Source organism: Watersipora subatra, chromosome 1 (assembly GCF_963576615.1).
Source record: "Watersipora subatra chromosome 1, tzWatSuba1.1, whole genome shotgun sequence".
In the NCBI taxonomy this organism is placed as follows: domain Eukaryota; kingdom Metazoa; phylum Bryozoa; class Gymnolaemata; order Cheilostomatida; family Watersiporidae; genus Watersipora; species Watersipora subatra.
In genome coordinates this window covers 42,425,051-42,443,846 of record NC_088708.1, presented here as the reverse complement: position 1 = coordinate 42,443,846, position 18,796 = coordinate 42,425,051, and the positions used below count along the sequence as shown (strand labels likewise).

The 18,796-nt window shown below is 34.3% G+C and overlaps 1 protein-coding gene across 1 annotated transcript in view; it reads right to left on the bottom strand.

Moving 5' to 3' along the window:
* Positions 1–18,796, bottom strand: part of LOC137387823 (cadherin-87A-like) — a 54,722-nt gene continuing 35,926 nt past the window's right edge. The window contains exons 31-39 of the mRNA XM_068074336.1: positions 17,857–18,096; positions 16,229–16,419; positions 14,205–14,306; positions 13,810–13,898; positions 12,221–12,310; positions 11,969–12,116; positions 8,066–8,199; positions 1,827–1,867; positions 1–807 (exon numbers count right to left, since the gene is read on the bottom strand). Of these exons, the coding sequence (XP_067930437.1) occupies positions 797–807; positions 1,827–1,867; positions 8,066–8,199; positions 11,969–12,116; positions 12,221–12,310; positions 13,810–13,898; positions 14,205–14,306; positions 16,229–16,419; positions 17,857–18,096 (1,046 nt within the window). The 3' untranslated portion in view covers positions 1–796. The remainder of the gene's footprint in view (positions 808–1,826; positions 1,868–8,065; positions 8,200–11,968; positions 12,117–12,220; positions 12,311–13,809; positions 13,899–14,204; positions 14,307–16,228; positions 16,420–17,856; positions 18,097–18,796) is intronic.

Below are 18,796 nucleotides of genomic sequence, written 5' to 3'. Positions count from 1 at the left end.
ATGCATGAAAATGCATGAAACTGCGTCTTCAAAAATTTCAAATACAAAAACATCCAGTCAAATTGATACTGCATTGGAAATTGTACTTCAATATTCTACTGCAATACTACTAATTTTTTGCAATAATTTTGAAATAATATAATAACATAATAGGATAATATGAATTTGAGCATTCTGTACTATAATACAATGTGAACATAGCTGATATATATATATATATATATATATATATCACAGCATCTACTGATAAGCAACTAGATTGTAGATATAGGGTGTCAAGGTGGTCACAGACTGGAATCCTAGTGTCCAGTGTCATGTGTACACAAAAGCTGAAAGAGCGTTGATGGGTGACAGGTTAATAACCTGACGTCTGATGAGGAATTTGCAGCGGCACTTATTCTAACAATATCGTTACCTACACCACAACAAAGCCAACATTCTGTGCTTGTCTATAAATAGCTTTTGTTTGTATTTATACACCATGGATATATCTACATACGTTATTTATAGCAAGCATGGAATGCTGGCTTTGTTGTGGTCGAGCAAAGGAATATACATAGACGACATGATCGGATCACTGTCAGAAACGTTAAGAGTGCTTGAAAGGGAGAAGTGTTTTATGCAGATCCGTGTGAAATGTGAGCATGAAAGCCATAGGGAGAAGTAATAAACAGAGCCCCTGGTCTCAAACAGTATGGTGAGATGGTTTGAGAGGGTATGAGGACTCCAAAGAAAAATTCCGTATAACATATATTTCCTGAGTATTCCTTGATCCAAGGCTATTAGACATTTACATTCATTTCACATCTGCAAAAAATATGTATGTATCATGTAGATTTACTATAATCTACATGAATAAAATACCAACAAAATAGGATGTCTTTTCAATGAAATCCTCTCACATTTTTCAAGTTTTCAGATTCCATTGCTGCTATTCAAGAGAATATGAATTCTCCTATTAAAATTCGTTCTAAATAAAATTATAGTATCACAAATAGAATTATAGTACCACAGATATAATTGTAATATCACAGATATAATTATATAATATCAAAAATATAATTATAGCATTAGATATATAATTATACTATCACAGATATAATTATAGTATCACAGATATAATTATAGTACCACAGATAGAATTATAGTATTACAGATATAATTATAGTATTACAGATATATTTATTGTACCGCAGATACATTTATAGTACCACAGATATATTTATAGTACCACAGATATAATTATAGTACCACAGATATAGTTATAGTACCACAGATATAATTATAGTATTACAGATATATTTATAGTACCACAGATATATTTATAGTACCACAGATATAATTATAGTATTACAGATATAATTATAGTACCACAGATATAATTATAGTACCACAGATATAATTGTAGTATTACAGATATATTTATAGTACCACAGATATAATTATAGTATTACAGATATAATTATAGTATTACAGATATAATTATAGTATTACAGATATAATTATAGTAATACAGATATATTTATAGTAGCACAGATACAATTATAGTACCACAGATATAATTATAGTATTACAGATGTATTTATAGTACCACAGATATAATTATAGTACCACAGATAGAAAGAACTATAGTTCAAAAGAACTGGCTCAGCATAAGAATGTTAAGGGTTAAGGCATTCTGTTTTCTAAACAAAGTATAAACACGCTTGCAAGGCGGCTTCCGAAGATATCCACCCACAGACCCCCTGAGCTCTCTCATAGAGATCTTGGTGAGAGAAAATTGATGCACATGATCTCCCAACACAAACATTGCGCAATCAACTTACAAAGAGGCTGCAGATTCTTCCTTGGTGGGGTTGTAATGTACCTAAAATAGCAGATGCATAGATTATAGCGACAGGAAATTAGCAGCCCATATGTAAGTGACACGCCACCCACATTCAGGCAGCAACTCCCAAGAGATACAAGAGGAACAATGACCTCCATCAGTATTTATATGAGCTGAAGATGTAATCAACATACAACTTACACAACAACTCATAAAGAGAATCACGTTTAATAGCCGCACAGCCGTGCACCTGCCACTTTGGACCACAGCTATTACCAACCACATACATATGAGTTCCAGACCTGACAACTACTTTGAGATAATCGTTTAGTTATAAAATAATTATTGTCTTCCTGCTGAATAGTAGAGAAAAAGATGGTTTCTCAGTCAGCTCGCATCTTGGACAGCTATTACTATTATTGCGTTTATCATTATTACTGTAAAGTTTTCACAATGCTCCTTCTGAATGTTACACTGTTGTCCATTATTATTATTATTCATGTTATTTTCATTATTCTTGTTATTTTGTGTTTTATAAGAGGCTTTAGGTAAAAAACTGAAAAGATAGTTTGCATAATTTATTATTGCTAGAGCAACATAATCTTGTGCTGAAGACTGTATTGTTAGCTCCAGTCGCATTATTATTATTACAATATTACTATCATTATTACTATTATTACTAATATTATTGCTGTTATTATATCATTATTATTGCTATTATACTGCCATCTGAATTAAGATTCTTGAGAAGATATACCACAAAAAAGTGCAAATTTGTCTCATCAGAAGCGTCTACTCTCAGAATTCCATTGTTTAGAAGAGCGTTATTTACTATTTACTGAATGATATGACAGCGGTAGCCGTCGACGTCATACCGAAAATTTAGCTGCAGGCAGATTTTCTGCATCCTGATTCTTAGCAACTGCAAATGCGACTGTAAGAGTTTTGTGTGAAATAAACACTCGAACATTTAAGATGAGCCAACTAGAATTAGGTCAACACGGCCAGAGATATAGGTCAACAGGGCTGTAGGCTACGCCAGCTAAGCTGAGGAAACATGGGAAAGCGGATGAAATATGCTGTGATTCATTGCGACGCTATCAAAAGGTGCGCAAAGGCAGTTTGAAGATGTCTGAATGATTATGCAACAGTTGATGTGGGGTGAGAAGAAAGGTTTATATAATATAGGTAAAAGGAAAACAATGCCCTGCAGGAGAGTGCTTCACCAACCTGGGCAACATTTGAAGAGTTTTAAAGAAGAGTGATGCAAGAGAAAATGTTTTGACACAAACCTGTATCCTCAGTCTTGCAGTTGGCAGCAAATACAGCCTGTTATTCTAATATAACAACTGAAAATGTTCAAATCTGAGGTTTTTTCATCTATTTTGAGCATTCACGAGAATATTAGTAAACTTAAGAAAATTTCAAGTAAATGATTGTTCATTTTAAATTAATTAAATTAAATTTGTTAATACTTAATTCACTGCTTTGGCAAATGGGTCGGCCAATCACAGCCTTTTTTCAACATCTTCCATATATAAATTTCTCAAAGTATGTCGCATATATGTCGGCTTTCCGTCTATAGGTCTTAAAATCTTGGTTTACCGCAATCTGATGGATTAGAACTCACGACGGCTTTCTCATCGATGAGGGTTTCATCCGGATGCTTTACCACTGAGCGATAACGCCATAGCGATCGTGTACGTTTTCATGTAAAATATACAGCCTGCGCGTGCTAATTATTTTAGCCTTAGGTTTTTCACCAAAGATTTCGAGATTTGTTTGCCTCGGAGCTTAAACATAAATTCGGTTCTCGACTACACTGGAGCATGCGCATTAACATGGGAAATGCAATTAACAAAGCTCCGGAAACGCTTGGAAACGGATAAGCATTTTACACTTCGTAAATGCTTTACAAAAAGGGAGAAACCATGTGGGACGACGCCTCCTCTACCGAAGAATTTTGCTAAGGAGTTAACCCTTCCAGTCGAGTTACCCTAAACTGTTTTGGAGGATGAGTCTCCTTAAAAGATGTAAAGTAAACAGGCCATTGCTGTTTATATTTTCTTTTTCCTATGATGTAACTATCTGTTGCATATTTTTTAGTATTGTATTTTAACCTTTAATGCTTTGGATGTTTTAAAAGCCAAACATACGAAATGTTTACTTTTGCTTTCTTTTTTCATCATCATCATAAATATAAAACATTTTATTAAAATTAAACACGATCTATATATGACCGTTTCTATTTATAGTATGCCGTATACAGTACATCTTATGGTGTAAAATGTTGAAAACATACTTTACCGATGTATATCTCTGAATTTACCCAAGTTTTTCCTCATCTTGGAAGGATTAAAATCTACATAATTTTATCTTAATAGAAAAAATTGTTTCGGATCTCAAAACACTCAGTTAGCAACGCTAGAACAACCTAACACATAATGTAACCTAACAGGTAACACATAACAACCTTTTGGAACGATTATGTTCGATAACTGAGTTTCCACTGTACGTTACTAAAGGCTATACGTCGCTGAAAGTTATGAACTTTTAAATTTACAGTGGTTTGAAAACATTTAGGCCCTACAGTTGTTTTGTTTATTTTTAATTTAGTTGTCCTGCACAAAACCTTTTCCTCATGATATGAAGTTGAAAGTTACAGTTGTTAAGTAAAGATGTAAAGTAAACAGGCCATTGCTGTTTACATTTCCTTTTTCCTACGATTTTTGATGCAACTATCTGTTGCATTTTTGCTGTTTCATTATCTATTTTTGCAACTTTTAGTTTTGTATTTTAACCTTTAATGCTTTGGATGTTTTAAAAGCCAAACGTACGAAATGTTTACTTTTGCTTTCTTTTTCCATCATCATAAATATAAAACATTTTATTAAAGTTAAACACGATTTATATATACCCGTTTCTATTTATAGTATGCAGTATACAGTACAGCTTATGGTGTGAAATGTTGCAAAAAATACTTTACTGAAGTATATCTCCGAATTTACCCAAGATTTTTTCATCTTGGAACGAATTAAAATCTACTTAATTTTATTTTAATGGGAAAAATTGTTTCAGATCTCGAAAAACTTGGTTAGCAATGCTAGAACAGTTCAGCTAGAATAGGTTGAACTGTACGTTATTAAAAGCTATACGTCGCTGAAAGTTATGAACTTTTAAATTTACAGTGGTTTGAAAACTTTTTCCTCATGATGTGAATTTTGAAAGTTACAGTTGTTTGAAAAATTTTGAAAACCTTTACAGTTGTTTTTATTTTGTTAAATTTTATTCATTTTGTAAATTAGCGCTTGTTTTAATAGCAATGTAGTATAGTAACAAGCGCTATTTCCTTTCCTCAACAGCCGAATGTTTCGTGTATCAAAAAATTTTTTTATCAGTGCTCACTTTGTGTATTAGCTTACACATCTTTCCTTCTAAACCTAACCAATTAGTAATTCATAACTATTGTCACATTTTACAACAATCATTTGTAAGATTAATGTAAGATTATCTGTAAGATTTATCGTTAGTATCAGTTATTCCTCACTCTCTTATATTTACATACATTTACATACTTTGAGAAATATATATATAGGTAGATTTACATTGTCTTATTACATTTATAAACTTTGTATAACTTTTGAAGTTTATAATATAAGTTTTTACAGTTTGTTACGTTATCGTTTTTATTGCAACTTGCATTTTTTAAACATAATTTGAGTTTAATATCTGTTTGAAGTTTAACCATTATTCATTGTCCTATCACTGTTACTTATTATTACTTAGTTAGTTTCCAACCTTTATTATTAATATTAATTTTTCATTCAACCATTTTTGGCAGACATTGTTCTAATAAAATTTCAACCACAAAATACTACCATATTCTGTCATATTTGTTTTTATTAATCTGTTAAATACATGTATTCTCAGAAGTTACACATTGTCTAATACCTCCAAAGGAAAGAACCTGTTCTGCACAAAATTATTCCCTTATGATATAAAGTTTGAAAGTTACAGTTTGACAAAGTTTGAAAACTTTTATTACAGTTGTTTTTATTTTCTCTCCTAATTTATTTCAACTACAGAAAACACTTCTCTCATGATATGTAGTTTCAAAGTTAGAATGGTAAATGTTGCTATATATTAAGGACAAATCAATTTTCTGTCCAAAGACTTTTCATTACCCAGGTGTACCCAGGCAACGCCAGGTGGTACAGCAACGCCAGGTGGTACAGCAACGCCGGGTGGTACAGCTAGTTATTAATATTTTTTGTTTCTTAAGCTCCCAGTCGGTGAATTTCCAGACCAGATCGGTCAAATGAAATTTAATTTAATTTTAAAATGGCTAGTTTAAAATTTAGAAGACAAACTCAGCTACTGTGAAGATGGCATTATATAGAAACACAAGTATACCCATTCATGGTTATTATTTAGGCAATTTAGACAATGCTTCTCAAGCTGTAGCAGAGGATTAATTGAGACTTTTACACCTGCATCAAATTACAAAATTTTCATAGAAGAAACAGCCAATTTAGATATCAGGTATATAATTTATTAATACTAGCTTCGTTACTCTCAACACATTTTATAGAATTATAGTATCACCGATATAATTATAGTATCACAAATATAATTATAGTATTACAGATATAATTATAGTATTACAGATATAATTATAGTATTACAGATATCATTATAGTATCACAAATATAATTATAGTATTACAGATAGAATAGACGCCTGCATATTTTAATCTCTGCTATGATGTTCAGTGTGTCGTGATCTCTACGATATTCACTGAGATGATAAATGACACCGCCCTCTTGTTGGTTCACTTCTCGTGAAAATTAAGTTGAAAAAATTAATCTATACCATTTCCGCCATAGTTGATCTAATGACTAAAATAACAAATATTACTGGTTATACAGCCAACACATTACACTAAACATTCTGTCACAATATGGGATGTAATTCAAGGAGGGATATAACAGTACAACAATGTATTAACGCAGCTAGGCTATTCACATTGCACTAAGGTATTTTACTATGCAATGGGTCTACAGTATATTGAATAAAATGTACTATTGAATTACTCCCCCACCAGACAGTCTTCGACTATATGCTAAGAAAAATATTCTTTTAACAAAAACCTGGAATGACCAGCGTCTTACTTAAATCTGAAAATGCATTAAATAACTCAAAGAAATACATATTACCGACGTCTTGTGCTTACAACATACGGTAATTACAAATATACTTAACATTTTAAGATTAAAGCGATACCCTGTTTAAGATATTTGAGCTAAATCTTATACTGATAGCCTTAATTTGTAAATGATTATATTTCACTCCTTTGAAGGCTGGTTGGAATAACACCCCTACAGTAACTAAAAACCTGTTAAGTAATAAGCAATGTTAGTGATCAGACAAATACACTTTCAATTAAAATTTTTAAACATAAAAATAAACAATTAAAATTTATTCATAGACTTGATATTTGTGTTACCAGGTCGATTTTCTATAAACTAGAATAAACCAGAATAAACTTGATAATAATTTGTACAGTAAACAACCTCGAATTGTTTGCAAGTAAAAATAATGTTTGCTCTGAGTTAGTCAAGTCATATCTTAGCAGGCTCAAGTATCTGTACCGTTAGTTTAGACTGCCTTGAAAAGGTAACTAGTAATTACATGCTAACTAAACAGGGAGATCTGGTTTCTTACAAAAACAGCTGCAGTTCAACAGTTAAAACCAGCGGGTCAGAGCGGCTCAGCAGTTAAAGATAAAATGATAGACGAGAGGGAGAATCGTAACATTCTTACCGTAAGTCTCAACTGAAGGAATTTTAGAATTCTGGTTTAATGTAAGCATTTAATAGTTAAAATGAAAAGCGGATAAAATATGGCAGCGTGATAAGACAAGTTGTTTTCAGTTGTTTTGAAAAATTAGTTTTTAATGAAAAAGAACAGTTTTAAATAACACACAGCTAACTGTATGTAGCTGTATAGCTGAATGTCAACTAGTTTAAATATGGCTACATTCAGTAGATCGCTGCCTGAATTTTCCAAAAATTTCTAAAAATGTTGAGAGAGTGCTTGATAAACAGATCACAAACAAGTCAAGTTATACACAAAAGACGCAGGTAAGCGAATGCAATGCCTGACACATAAAATTGCATTTTTTCGTTCAGGTTATCCAGTTTGGACAAATGACAACACATATAAACAGAAACATACTTGTCATGGAAATAGAAGAGGCAACATATGAGTATGATGGCATCTATAAACAGCATGCAGGCAGAGATTAGGATCAGCAACCATATCCATTCTAGGTCTGCCCAGCTGACCATCTCCACCCGACTCGTCTGTCTCTAGAAACAAAAGGCACCAGATATGATAAGAGTAAGCGATACAGCCTAAAAAGGCTTGGATAGTGGAACTAAACAAGCATTGATGGGCTGTGATGAAAGAGTAACTATAGCTATATGTAAGTTGACCATTTAGCTAGGGAGTTGTCTGCTCTGCAACTGCCTTCTAATATACAGAGTAAGAGAGTATGTAGTACCTTACAATTGCTCTGTGGTGACATGGAGCTGCAAGCTCTGCAGTGAAACTTTCAAGAACTGTTATAAGCAATAAGCGCAAATCATGCTATTGTTTAAGTATATAATTATCTGGTGTCGGAGGTACTGTTGCCAGCGAGCTAGGAGTTGTCTCATTATGATAACCGACATGCCAACATCTCTGGTTCTCCACTAAAATACTTATTCTTGCATAGAATTCTATGAGTGAACAGAGCAATGTCATCGACAAGTTGACAGCCGCAATATTTCAAAACATTTTCTTTAGTAATAAAAGTAGTTCACTACATCTACTAGATAACTAAAATTAGCCAAGTCACTCGCTCTAAAACCTTCGTAAAACCATCGTTCTATTTGTATTTTGGATCAACCCTGTATTTATATGTATATATATATGTATATATATACATATATATACGTATGTATACATATGTATATATATATATATATACATATATTTATATTTATATGTAAGTTGACATTGGATAAACCCTTGTATTTTGTAGTTGTATAGTTGACATTGGATAAACACAGTATTTATATGTTGTAATCATATAGTTGACATTAGATAAACACAGTATTTATATGTTGCAGTCATATAGTTGACATTAGATAAACACAGTATTTATATGTTGTAGTCATATAGTTGACATTAGATAAACACAGTATTTATATGTTGTAGTCATATAGTTGACATTGGATAAACACAGTATTTACATGTATATGTTGTAGTCATATAGTTGAAATTGGATAAATACTGTATTTATATGTTGTAGTCATATAGTTGAAATTGGATAAATACTGTATTTATATGTTGTAGTCATATAGTTGAAATTGGATAAATACTGTATTTATATGTTGTAGCTATATAGTTACCATCGGATAAACCCTGTATTTGTATGTTGTAGTTGTATAATTGACCTTGCATAAACCCTGTATTTATATGTAGTTCAATAGTTGATCTGGGCTATACTCTGTATCTATATGTTGGAGTTCGATGTTTGCTCTGTATGATGCGTGCAATAGCCACCATGATAGCATGTCATAAAAATAGAAAAAAATGCTTATGAACTTATTGTTTACTGGTATCTATTATACACATAACATTTGTAAATGATACGATTACTCGTAAGAACAAGATGGAACAAGCTGAGCTAAGAGAAGTAGACGACTGAAGATCAGCAGGGGTAAAGTTGAGTATGAGTGCAGCACTAGAGGACTATAGAATAGGAATGCAGGAAGAACAGTTGGTAAAAACAAAGATGTGGAGAAAAGGTGGTGAATGTAGCGGATAAGTAGAGCAAACAATATAAACTGGACTAGTTGGAAAGGGTGTCAGGTATTATCTGTAGTAGGAAGGTGTCAGGTAATATCTGTAGTAGGAAGGTGTCAGGTATTATCTGTAGTAGGAAGGTGTCAAGTATTATCTGCAGTAGGAAGGTGTTAGGTATTATCTGCAGAAGGAAAGTGTCAGGTATTATCTGCAGTAGGAATGTGTGAGGTATTATCTGCAGTAGGAAGGTGTCAGGGATTATCTGCAGTAGGAAGGTGTCAGGTATTATCTGTAGTAGAAAGGTGTCAGGTATTATCTGTAGTAGGAAGGTGTCAGGTATTATCTGTAGTATGAAAGTATCAGCTAATTTGAAGGGCAAAATGTACAACACAGTAGTGAGGCTACTCATGTTATATATAGGTCACAGAGACAGCAGCGTTGACGAGCGACAGGAAAAGTTCATAGGGCAGAGTTGAGATTTGTAACGAAAATGACCACGAATAAATACAATGGGAAAAAACACGTGTTGAAAGGATTGGATTAAAATTGAGAGTGTGGAGACTAAGATATAGCAGACGCATGTCATGAAGGTATCTTACAAGATAGCTGTTAGGTATAGAATTATTAAAAACAAGAAGACCAATCAAACCTAAAAGAAGGTTTCTGGATTAATGCCAAGGAAGATATGAGGGAGCTGAGTGTGACAGTTGAAGATATGAGGGAGCTGAGTGTGACAGTTGAAGATATGAGGGAGCTGAGTGTGACAGTTGAAGATATGAGGGAGCTGAGTGTGACAGTTGAAGATATGAGGGAGCTGAGTGTGACAGTTGAAGATATCAGGGAGCTGAGTGTGACAGTTGAAGATATGAGGGAGCTGAGTGTGACAGTTGAAGATATGAGGGGGCTGAGTGTGACAGTTGAAGATATGAGGGAGCTGAGTGTGACAGTTGAAGATATGAGGGGGCTGAGTGTGACAGTTGAAGATATGAGGGAGCTGAGTGTGACAGTTGAAGATATGAGGGGGCTGAGTGTGACAGTTGAAGATATGAGGGAGCTGAGTGTGACAGTTGAAGATATCAGGGAGCTGAGTGTGACAGTTGAAGATATGAGTGTTCTGAGTGTGACAGTTGAAGATATGAGGGAGCTGAGTGTGACAGTTGAAGATATGAGGGAGCTGAGTGTGACAGTTGAAGATATGAGGGAGCTGAGTGTGACAGTTGAAGATATGAGGGTTCTGAGTGTGACAGTTGAAGATATGAGGGAGCTGAGTGTGACAGTTGAAGATATGAGGGGGCTGAGTGTGACAGTTGAAGATATGAGGGAGCTGAGTGTGACAGTTGAAGATATGAGGGGGCTGAGTGTGACAGTTGAAGATATGAGGGGGCTGAGTGTGACAGTTGAAGATATGAGGGAGCTGAGTGTGACAGTTGAAGATATGAGGGAGCTGAGTGTGACAGTTGAAGATATGAGGGAGCTGAGTGTGACAGTTGAAGATATCAGGGAGCTGAGTGTGACAGTTGAAGATATCAGGGAGCTGAGTGTGACAGTTGAAGATATGAGGGAGCTGAGTGTGACAGTTGAAGATATGAGGGAGCTGAGTGTGACAGTTGAAGATATGAGTGTTCTGAGTGTGACAGTTGAAGATATGAGGGAGCTGAGTGTGACAGTTGAAGATATGAGGGAGCTGAGTGTGCCAGTTGAAGATATGAGGGAGCTGAGTGTGACAGTTGAAGATATGAGGGTTCTGAGTGTGACAATTGAAGATATGAGGGAGCTGAGTGTGACAGTTGAAGAAGTATAAGACGACCGGTAGTGGTGGCACCTAATCATGAAATGCTGAGAGAAAAATAACAAAGAATCTTTTCTATAATCAATAATAAAAGCTGAGTCCGTCGGTCTGTGCGGCTGTATAAGGCCAAGGTTAAAGGTTAGAATAAAATATTGTTCTGTGCGGGACTCAAACTCCTGACCTTCAGTTTAGTAGACTTTAACACCTGAGCTATCAATCGCCTTCCGACTTTTCAGACACTGCTCTTTTTATAATCTGATTGAAGCCAGGGTTAGAGTTTAGGACAAAAGATAAAATAAAAGATATTAAATATATAATATATTAGTTATTTACATTCGAGTTTGAATTGGTGATTTAAATAGTGCATTTTTTAAAACAACACATGCCATATTTACTTGCCTTGCGTAAGATATAAATTCTTGTATCATTACATTTACGGATATTAACAATCATAGTTTCTGATTGCTCTAACTGAAGGTAACTCAGGATGGACGCACCGAGTATTTAGAGCCTCCTGTGACGACATCCGAGTCAGCGAACAACTCATCTTGCCTGGCATTATACCCTGCCTGCAGTATCTCTTCTACATAGCTTGAGTTGACTAGATTTCCATCTTCATCCACGACATAGAAATAAATATCCGTCCTGCAAGACAATCGCACAGACTGAACGCTGCCATCAATGCTTTATAACTCATAGCATTGAGTTAAGGGATGTGACAATTATGACAAGGGGAGATAAGCACTCACATGTTCAGGTCAGTTTGTTGAGTGTTATTGATGGAATGGTACTCTATATGCTGTATAACGAAGACGACATTGTGGATTTCATTGAGGTCACTGCAAAGTACACGAGGCCAGATTATTACAAGCAATGAGGTGAAGGTTGACACTCAAAAAAGCCAAAAAAAAGTTACTACTGAACTTTATAAATACTAGTACCCTAGCAGCCGGGTGTATTACGTATATGAGATCATCTGATGTGCACTTAAAGTGCAGAGAATAAGTAGCTGCACAACTATTCTGAATTACTGTAATGCAGTTGATTGCCACAGATGTTAGAGTGTCTGTCTACGACTCTGAATGTCTTGTGTTTGGGTCCAATTTAATGCAATATTTATCATTACTTCTAACACTGGCTCTGAACAGTTGGATGGACAGACAAACAGGAACTGCTTTTATTATACTAAAGACTAGCTAAATGCCCAGTGTTGCATGGGTAGTACAAAGATTTTTGCATAAAAAATTTATTTTAATCAACATATACATCATTTACTATCTTAATTTTTAAATAAAGGTGTTTGTTTATTTCTGTGCGTCCGGCCAATGCATACGGTAATTCAAATATTCAAAAACTCGAAGCATAGCTACAAAATTTTCTTGAAAAACATTTCTTACTTCTTATGCTACACACTCACTCAAGATTTAAAACAGCTTATAAACAGTAGCGGGTAATGTAGTTGCCATTGACTAAGTAAGAGCTATGAAAAAAGATCACACCTCTCAGGAATCGAACCAGCACTCAATATTTAAAACAGCTTATAAACAGTGTCAGGTAATGTGGTTGCCATTGGCTAAGTAAGAGCTATGAAAAAAGATCACACCTCTCAGGAATCGAACCAGCACTCAATATTTAAAACAGCTTATAAACAGTGTCAGGTAATGTGGTTGCCATTGGCTAAGTAAGAGCTATGAAAAAAGATCACACCTCTCAGGAATCGAACCAGCACATTCAGGTGTACAGATGTGAAGCCAAGTGCTGTGCTGTAATGCTGTAGAATAATCTATATATATATAGATCTCTAAGTTTGTTATCATCTATCATCATTGTTCAGTGTTTGTCCAGTTATAACGATTGAAATCTAGCAATGAAAAATCTGTATGGCAGAAGATTTGATCTCAGAACCTCCTATCACAAGGCGACCAGTTAATCTACTAAGCTACACGAGATGCAATAGATTCACTGGGCAACATAAGTCATCTGAGTTAAAATATGCGTAACAACTCTGCATTACGCGTAATGTTACTAAAGCTTGCTTTCACGGCTCTTATTAGTAAGTTAAGCAATACGGATATTAGCTTACTCAAATTAGCCAATGGCAACTACATTACCTGCCAATGCTTATAAGCTGTTTTTAATAATCATACAACGCCGGACATTTGGCTAGTTATGTATATAATCATTACACATCTCTTATAACGCACTGGACTGCAAGGGAACATATTTTAACCAATTGCTATTAACTGGACATATGAACCGCTATTACCTGGACATACTAACGACAACAGACATACAAACACTTAATTTCATTATACTAAAGATTAATACAAGGACACACCTAAAGAAATCATCAATGAATGTAGAGACCTCCTCTGGAGACCGATCTATTACTAGTATGAGTTGCTCGTTTGGATCATTCACAAATATCTGCAAATATAACATTAAACTATGTTCAGGCATGCTCTAAAGAATACAGACATAAAGTTGATAATTTACATAAAAGTGAAACTTTTTATCAACATACTTCAAAGATAAATATTTTCATGGAATTTAATTTGTGTTCAAAAAACATTTTTGTTACAAAAATCCTTACAAATGCATACCTAGCTAATAAATATGTATGTAGAGCAAGAATTGTCAGCCCAATTAATAGAAATGCGTACATATGTACAATAGGAATTGTCAACTCTTGGACAATCACATTGATTTTCTAACTGAAAAGAGCTAACTCACAATGAGGGTCATGTCTGCACTCTCTATAGTAGTTTGTGCTTTTATTTTTAAAAGGAATCTTCCACCGACCAGGCTGATATAGTTTGGTAGATTCGTCGCCACCTGTAAACATTGTATACCTTAGAATCAAACTTCTGCAACAATTTTATGGTTGGAGAAAGATTCTCTATTGCTTAATTAAAACATCGATAGATGAATAAATAACCTTGACAATAGAGCAAAGGAGTTTCCTTAGCTGAGTGCTTTTGATGCATCGAACTGTTTAACGCTTTTAGATTTATAGCATAGGTATATATAAGCCAATCCTAGATGTTGTCATGACATCAACAACCTATGCATACTTTTCTAATAGCTCTAGAGATCAATGGTTATGACTTCCTTAGTTTTTGCTAGATAGCCTTTCTTTTCAAACACAATGCTTTCTAGGATGAAAGGTCAGCTTTTATTTATTACTAAATCTCATTCAAAATTTTAGTGTGTAGCTAAATCGAGTTCTAAAATTTATCAAAACTTTCAAATATTTTCTGTTGAGTTTGACAGAGGAATCTAGAAAATGGTAAAAGTTGCTAAAGTTTGGGTTTATCAATAAAATGAGAAATTAAGCACAGAGTTGTTTCTCTCATTACCAAGAATTAGTAAACTTTAAAATCGTTATAGTTGTTTAGACTGAGTTTTCAATAAAACTAAGTGAATAAAATAAAACTAATATGAAACATAAATATGAAACATATTGATTGCTGAATAAAACAGTTTATTGAAAAAAGAAAGATGCTAGCAGTATGTCAATATATATAGCAAACATGACTCAGACAGTTTACCGCAGTATCAGACATTTCGTAAAAATGAACATTTTGGCTATCTCTTTAAAATGTTGTAGATACTATAGGGTTGGCAACCACTTAGCCCTAACTGATGAATGTGGCGGTGGTGGATGGATGAACAAAAAATTAATGCCCATCTTAAAAAGACATGACGTCTTACGTAGGTCAGAAATTTCAATGTTCATTTACAAAATAGAAGGTTTGACCAATGATATACAGCCCCCACAAGGATAGGCGATGGGCATTATGTGGGCGAGGCTTAATGATCGAGCTCTATTGGGATGCACCCGAACACGGCACCCGAACACGGCACCCGAACAAACAAATATGCTGAATAAAGCACTTTGTAAATTTACCGATATTATGAAAAATAGTGGTTATTTTACTGATCTGTTGGTTTCATTTTGTTGTCAAGTAAATATAGTTGTCCAATATTGTCACCGCTATGATCAGTCAGTTGCCACTCACAAGCATTCACGATTGCGACCATTTTACGATAGTCGCAGTCGTAAAATAGCCCAAATTCGGTTTTATATTTAGATTTTGAGTATGAAAACTACACTCCACAGTTTTGTCTGTTGTCCCATCTCATTGGCCAGGTAAAACAATGTGACAATGATGAAAGATTTTGTCATTTTATATTAGGAGTGGCAAAATATTAAGAAAAAACTAGGAAAAAAAGGCCGTTGTTCGGGTAATTTTGGGTAAATTATATTTAACTTTAAGCATATACTACGACACCTACCAATTTCAAAATTAGTAAATGTAGATAATTTGAAATGTTTTATTTTCTATGGATCCATTTTTAGTTAGGTGTTACCCCTGCATTGTAGAAAAATTCAAGGTTTGCTATTGTGAACTGCGGGGCCTACTGACTGAATGAGCTAATGACGCAATAACAGCGAGTCGTGTTTTCCAAAACCTAACAAGGCAATGCGACCGCCCCGCGAGAATTGTGTTAGCTCCGAAACCCAGGCTAGCACAATCCTAACAGAGCGCGATCATTAAACCTCGCCCATATGATAACCGTCACCTATCCTTGGGGGGACTGTATATCATTGGTTTGGCCTACCTGCTTGCTAGAATACTAATTACAGTAGAATACAACTTGGCTAACAAAGATTACTGCACAAGGAAGCCTGTTAGAAATAATGAATGCTGGTTGTATACAACAGATTCAAACAAATTTCTGAAAATTCTAACCTTTCCATTCAATCTGTCAATGGAGAACGCAGATCGGATAGTCTCATTCTGGCTGCCCGACACAGTCAGGTCGCCTCTGATATACTCGATGCTCACTATTTCATATGTCAGTTCTCCGGCAGCGATGTCATCTTCATCAGTTGCCTCTATCATCACAACAGTCTGGCCTGTACCCACATTTGCTGTTATCACTAGAGGAATGAAGAAGTGGATTGTCAGCACAAATGTTGGCTTATTGGTAGCATGATGAGGGCATGTCACGCAATAGTTTAGATGTCTTGAAAAATGCCGAGAAGCTTCTAAACTGAAGGAGACACTAATTACCCTGGTTGTACACACCTATTACAAGAGACTGGGTCTGCAGCCATAAGGTATTTTCAAAACAGAAAGCTACTTTATGGAGCCACGAACATTCTCAACCAACTTTTTTTATAAATCATAAATAAAGTGAGTCATAAATATTCAACAGCAACGATTTTCACACTTGAGTTGACAGAACAGAAAGGTGCAAAGCAATTGTGGCAACCTGATCTTTTAACATTGAATTTTACACAACAAAACATTATCTACAGGAATATTGTTATCAGACCTACCCTACCTGCGGAAAGCTCAATCAGTGCATAAGCCCTGACTGAACGCAGCAAACTAACCTGAAGGTTTGGAAAATCATCATCACATATTATATGTCAGCAATAACTCATGGTTTCATAGGGTTATCATTGAAATTTTACACTGCTTGTTGACACTGTTGAAAAGTTTTTAAAAATAAAAAGCTGAAAGTAAAAAAAATAGGCTCACTAATGATGAGCCTGTGATTCTTACTACTTGTGTGCTCATTGTCAGCTAATAAAGACATCACTACCGCAACAAGCCTAAGGATTTGTGACAATTCAGTGGTGATCTTTTGGCTATGCCAATTTAAAACAAGTATTCCTGACAAATTATTGAGAGCATCTTTTTGAGATATATTCTCTTACTCAAAATTCCCATTCGAGTTACAATTCCTCTTACAGCCTTGTTATGTCCTATGCTTAGTAACATTTGTGGAATGGTTTAATCGATCAAAATTATTTCCAAACCTCAATCACCAAATACAATCTGGGTCAATAGTACATAATAAAGTGTGGTTTGTTAGAGTCACGTCATGCATGGCAAAAGAAGTCCTGACTAGACAAAAAAACAATGGAATGGCATCTGAACATGTTTATGTAATCAGACTGTTTTCTACTGTGCAAATAGTTTTTTTACATAATTGCAGTGCGTTTCCTGTTAACAGATAAATGCTGCATTCATATGTGAGTTTTAAACAGTTGATTACACTACACCAACGCTAATTTGTTATTTTCTCCTAAAGCATGAATAAAAACATGATCATGGCTGTGAAACTTCATTGGCTCGTATAAAAAGACATTAACAATTGTCAGCCGCTGAATGAAGACTATTATTTTATTGGCGGCTGACAGAAAAAATTTAACTTAATTAGCCACTGAAAAAATTATTATTTTATTAGGTCCTGAAAAAAGACTATTATATGTACTTAACTACTTAATTTGCTGCTAAAAAAGATTTTTTTTATTGATTTAGACAAATTTCAGTGACTTGACGAAACAGCATTAAACAGGACTCACCAGCTGATACACTAGTGTGAGTGAAATAGAGTTCATGGTCATTGATGTCCACTACATCAACAATGACTTTTCTCTGAACTGACCAGACAGAAGCGTCCACTCTACTAGAACTTGCATTGACACAGATGACGTGTTGCTTAGATTCCTCGTAGTCAACTGTAGCAGAGTTCACGGATATCTCCCCTGTCTCAATGTCTATGGAAAATCTTTCCCATTGGTCTGTAGAACTGCCATCTTCACCTATAAAAGACGTAATTATGGAAATACTTTTTAATGCATAAATATATAACTCATGATAGATATGTTTTTTTTTATAAAAAATGCAAATAATCAGAAAGACAAGAAAAATGAATTGTAATAATTTATACAATAAAAAGGATGAGATGATAAGGACTTTGGGAAGAATCAGCAGGATTTCTTGTAGCTAGGTTTGCTAGTAGATTTAACCTTTCCTCCACTGAATAACTAATCACATGGAAAGCAGATATGCGTATATTATTCTGCAATCCGGTTGAACAGCATCTAAACTTGGCACTATTTATTTGCTGTATCACAAGCTTCAACAAGTCACACATAATATGAAGTACTATTAATTATACTACTAAACTCGTACTATTAATTTATTAGCAAAGAGAAAATATGTGCAACAAGTATTATGTAAGCAATATGAATATATGTAAAAAATATAATTCATAAAATTTTATCGTTGCTTATATGTAAGTAAAGCAAAAATTTATTTTTAAATAAAAACGCCTTTCTCTTTTGGTTTGTGCGGTTCAAACTTCATCTAATTAATCATATCCTTATAATAGTATTACAAGGTCACACGAAAAGTTAAAATAATTTTTACAACTTTTTTAAAGTTTTTATTGTGGAGCTGCAAATTGACAGCCACTGTATTTTATAGTTACCTAAATTTGGTTTGATGACTTAACAAATA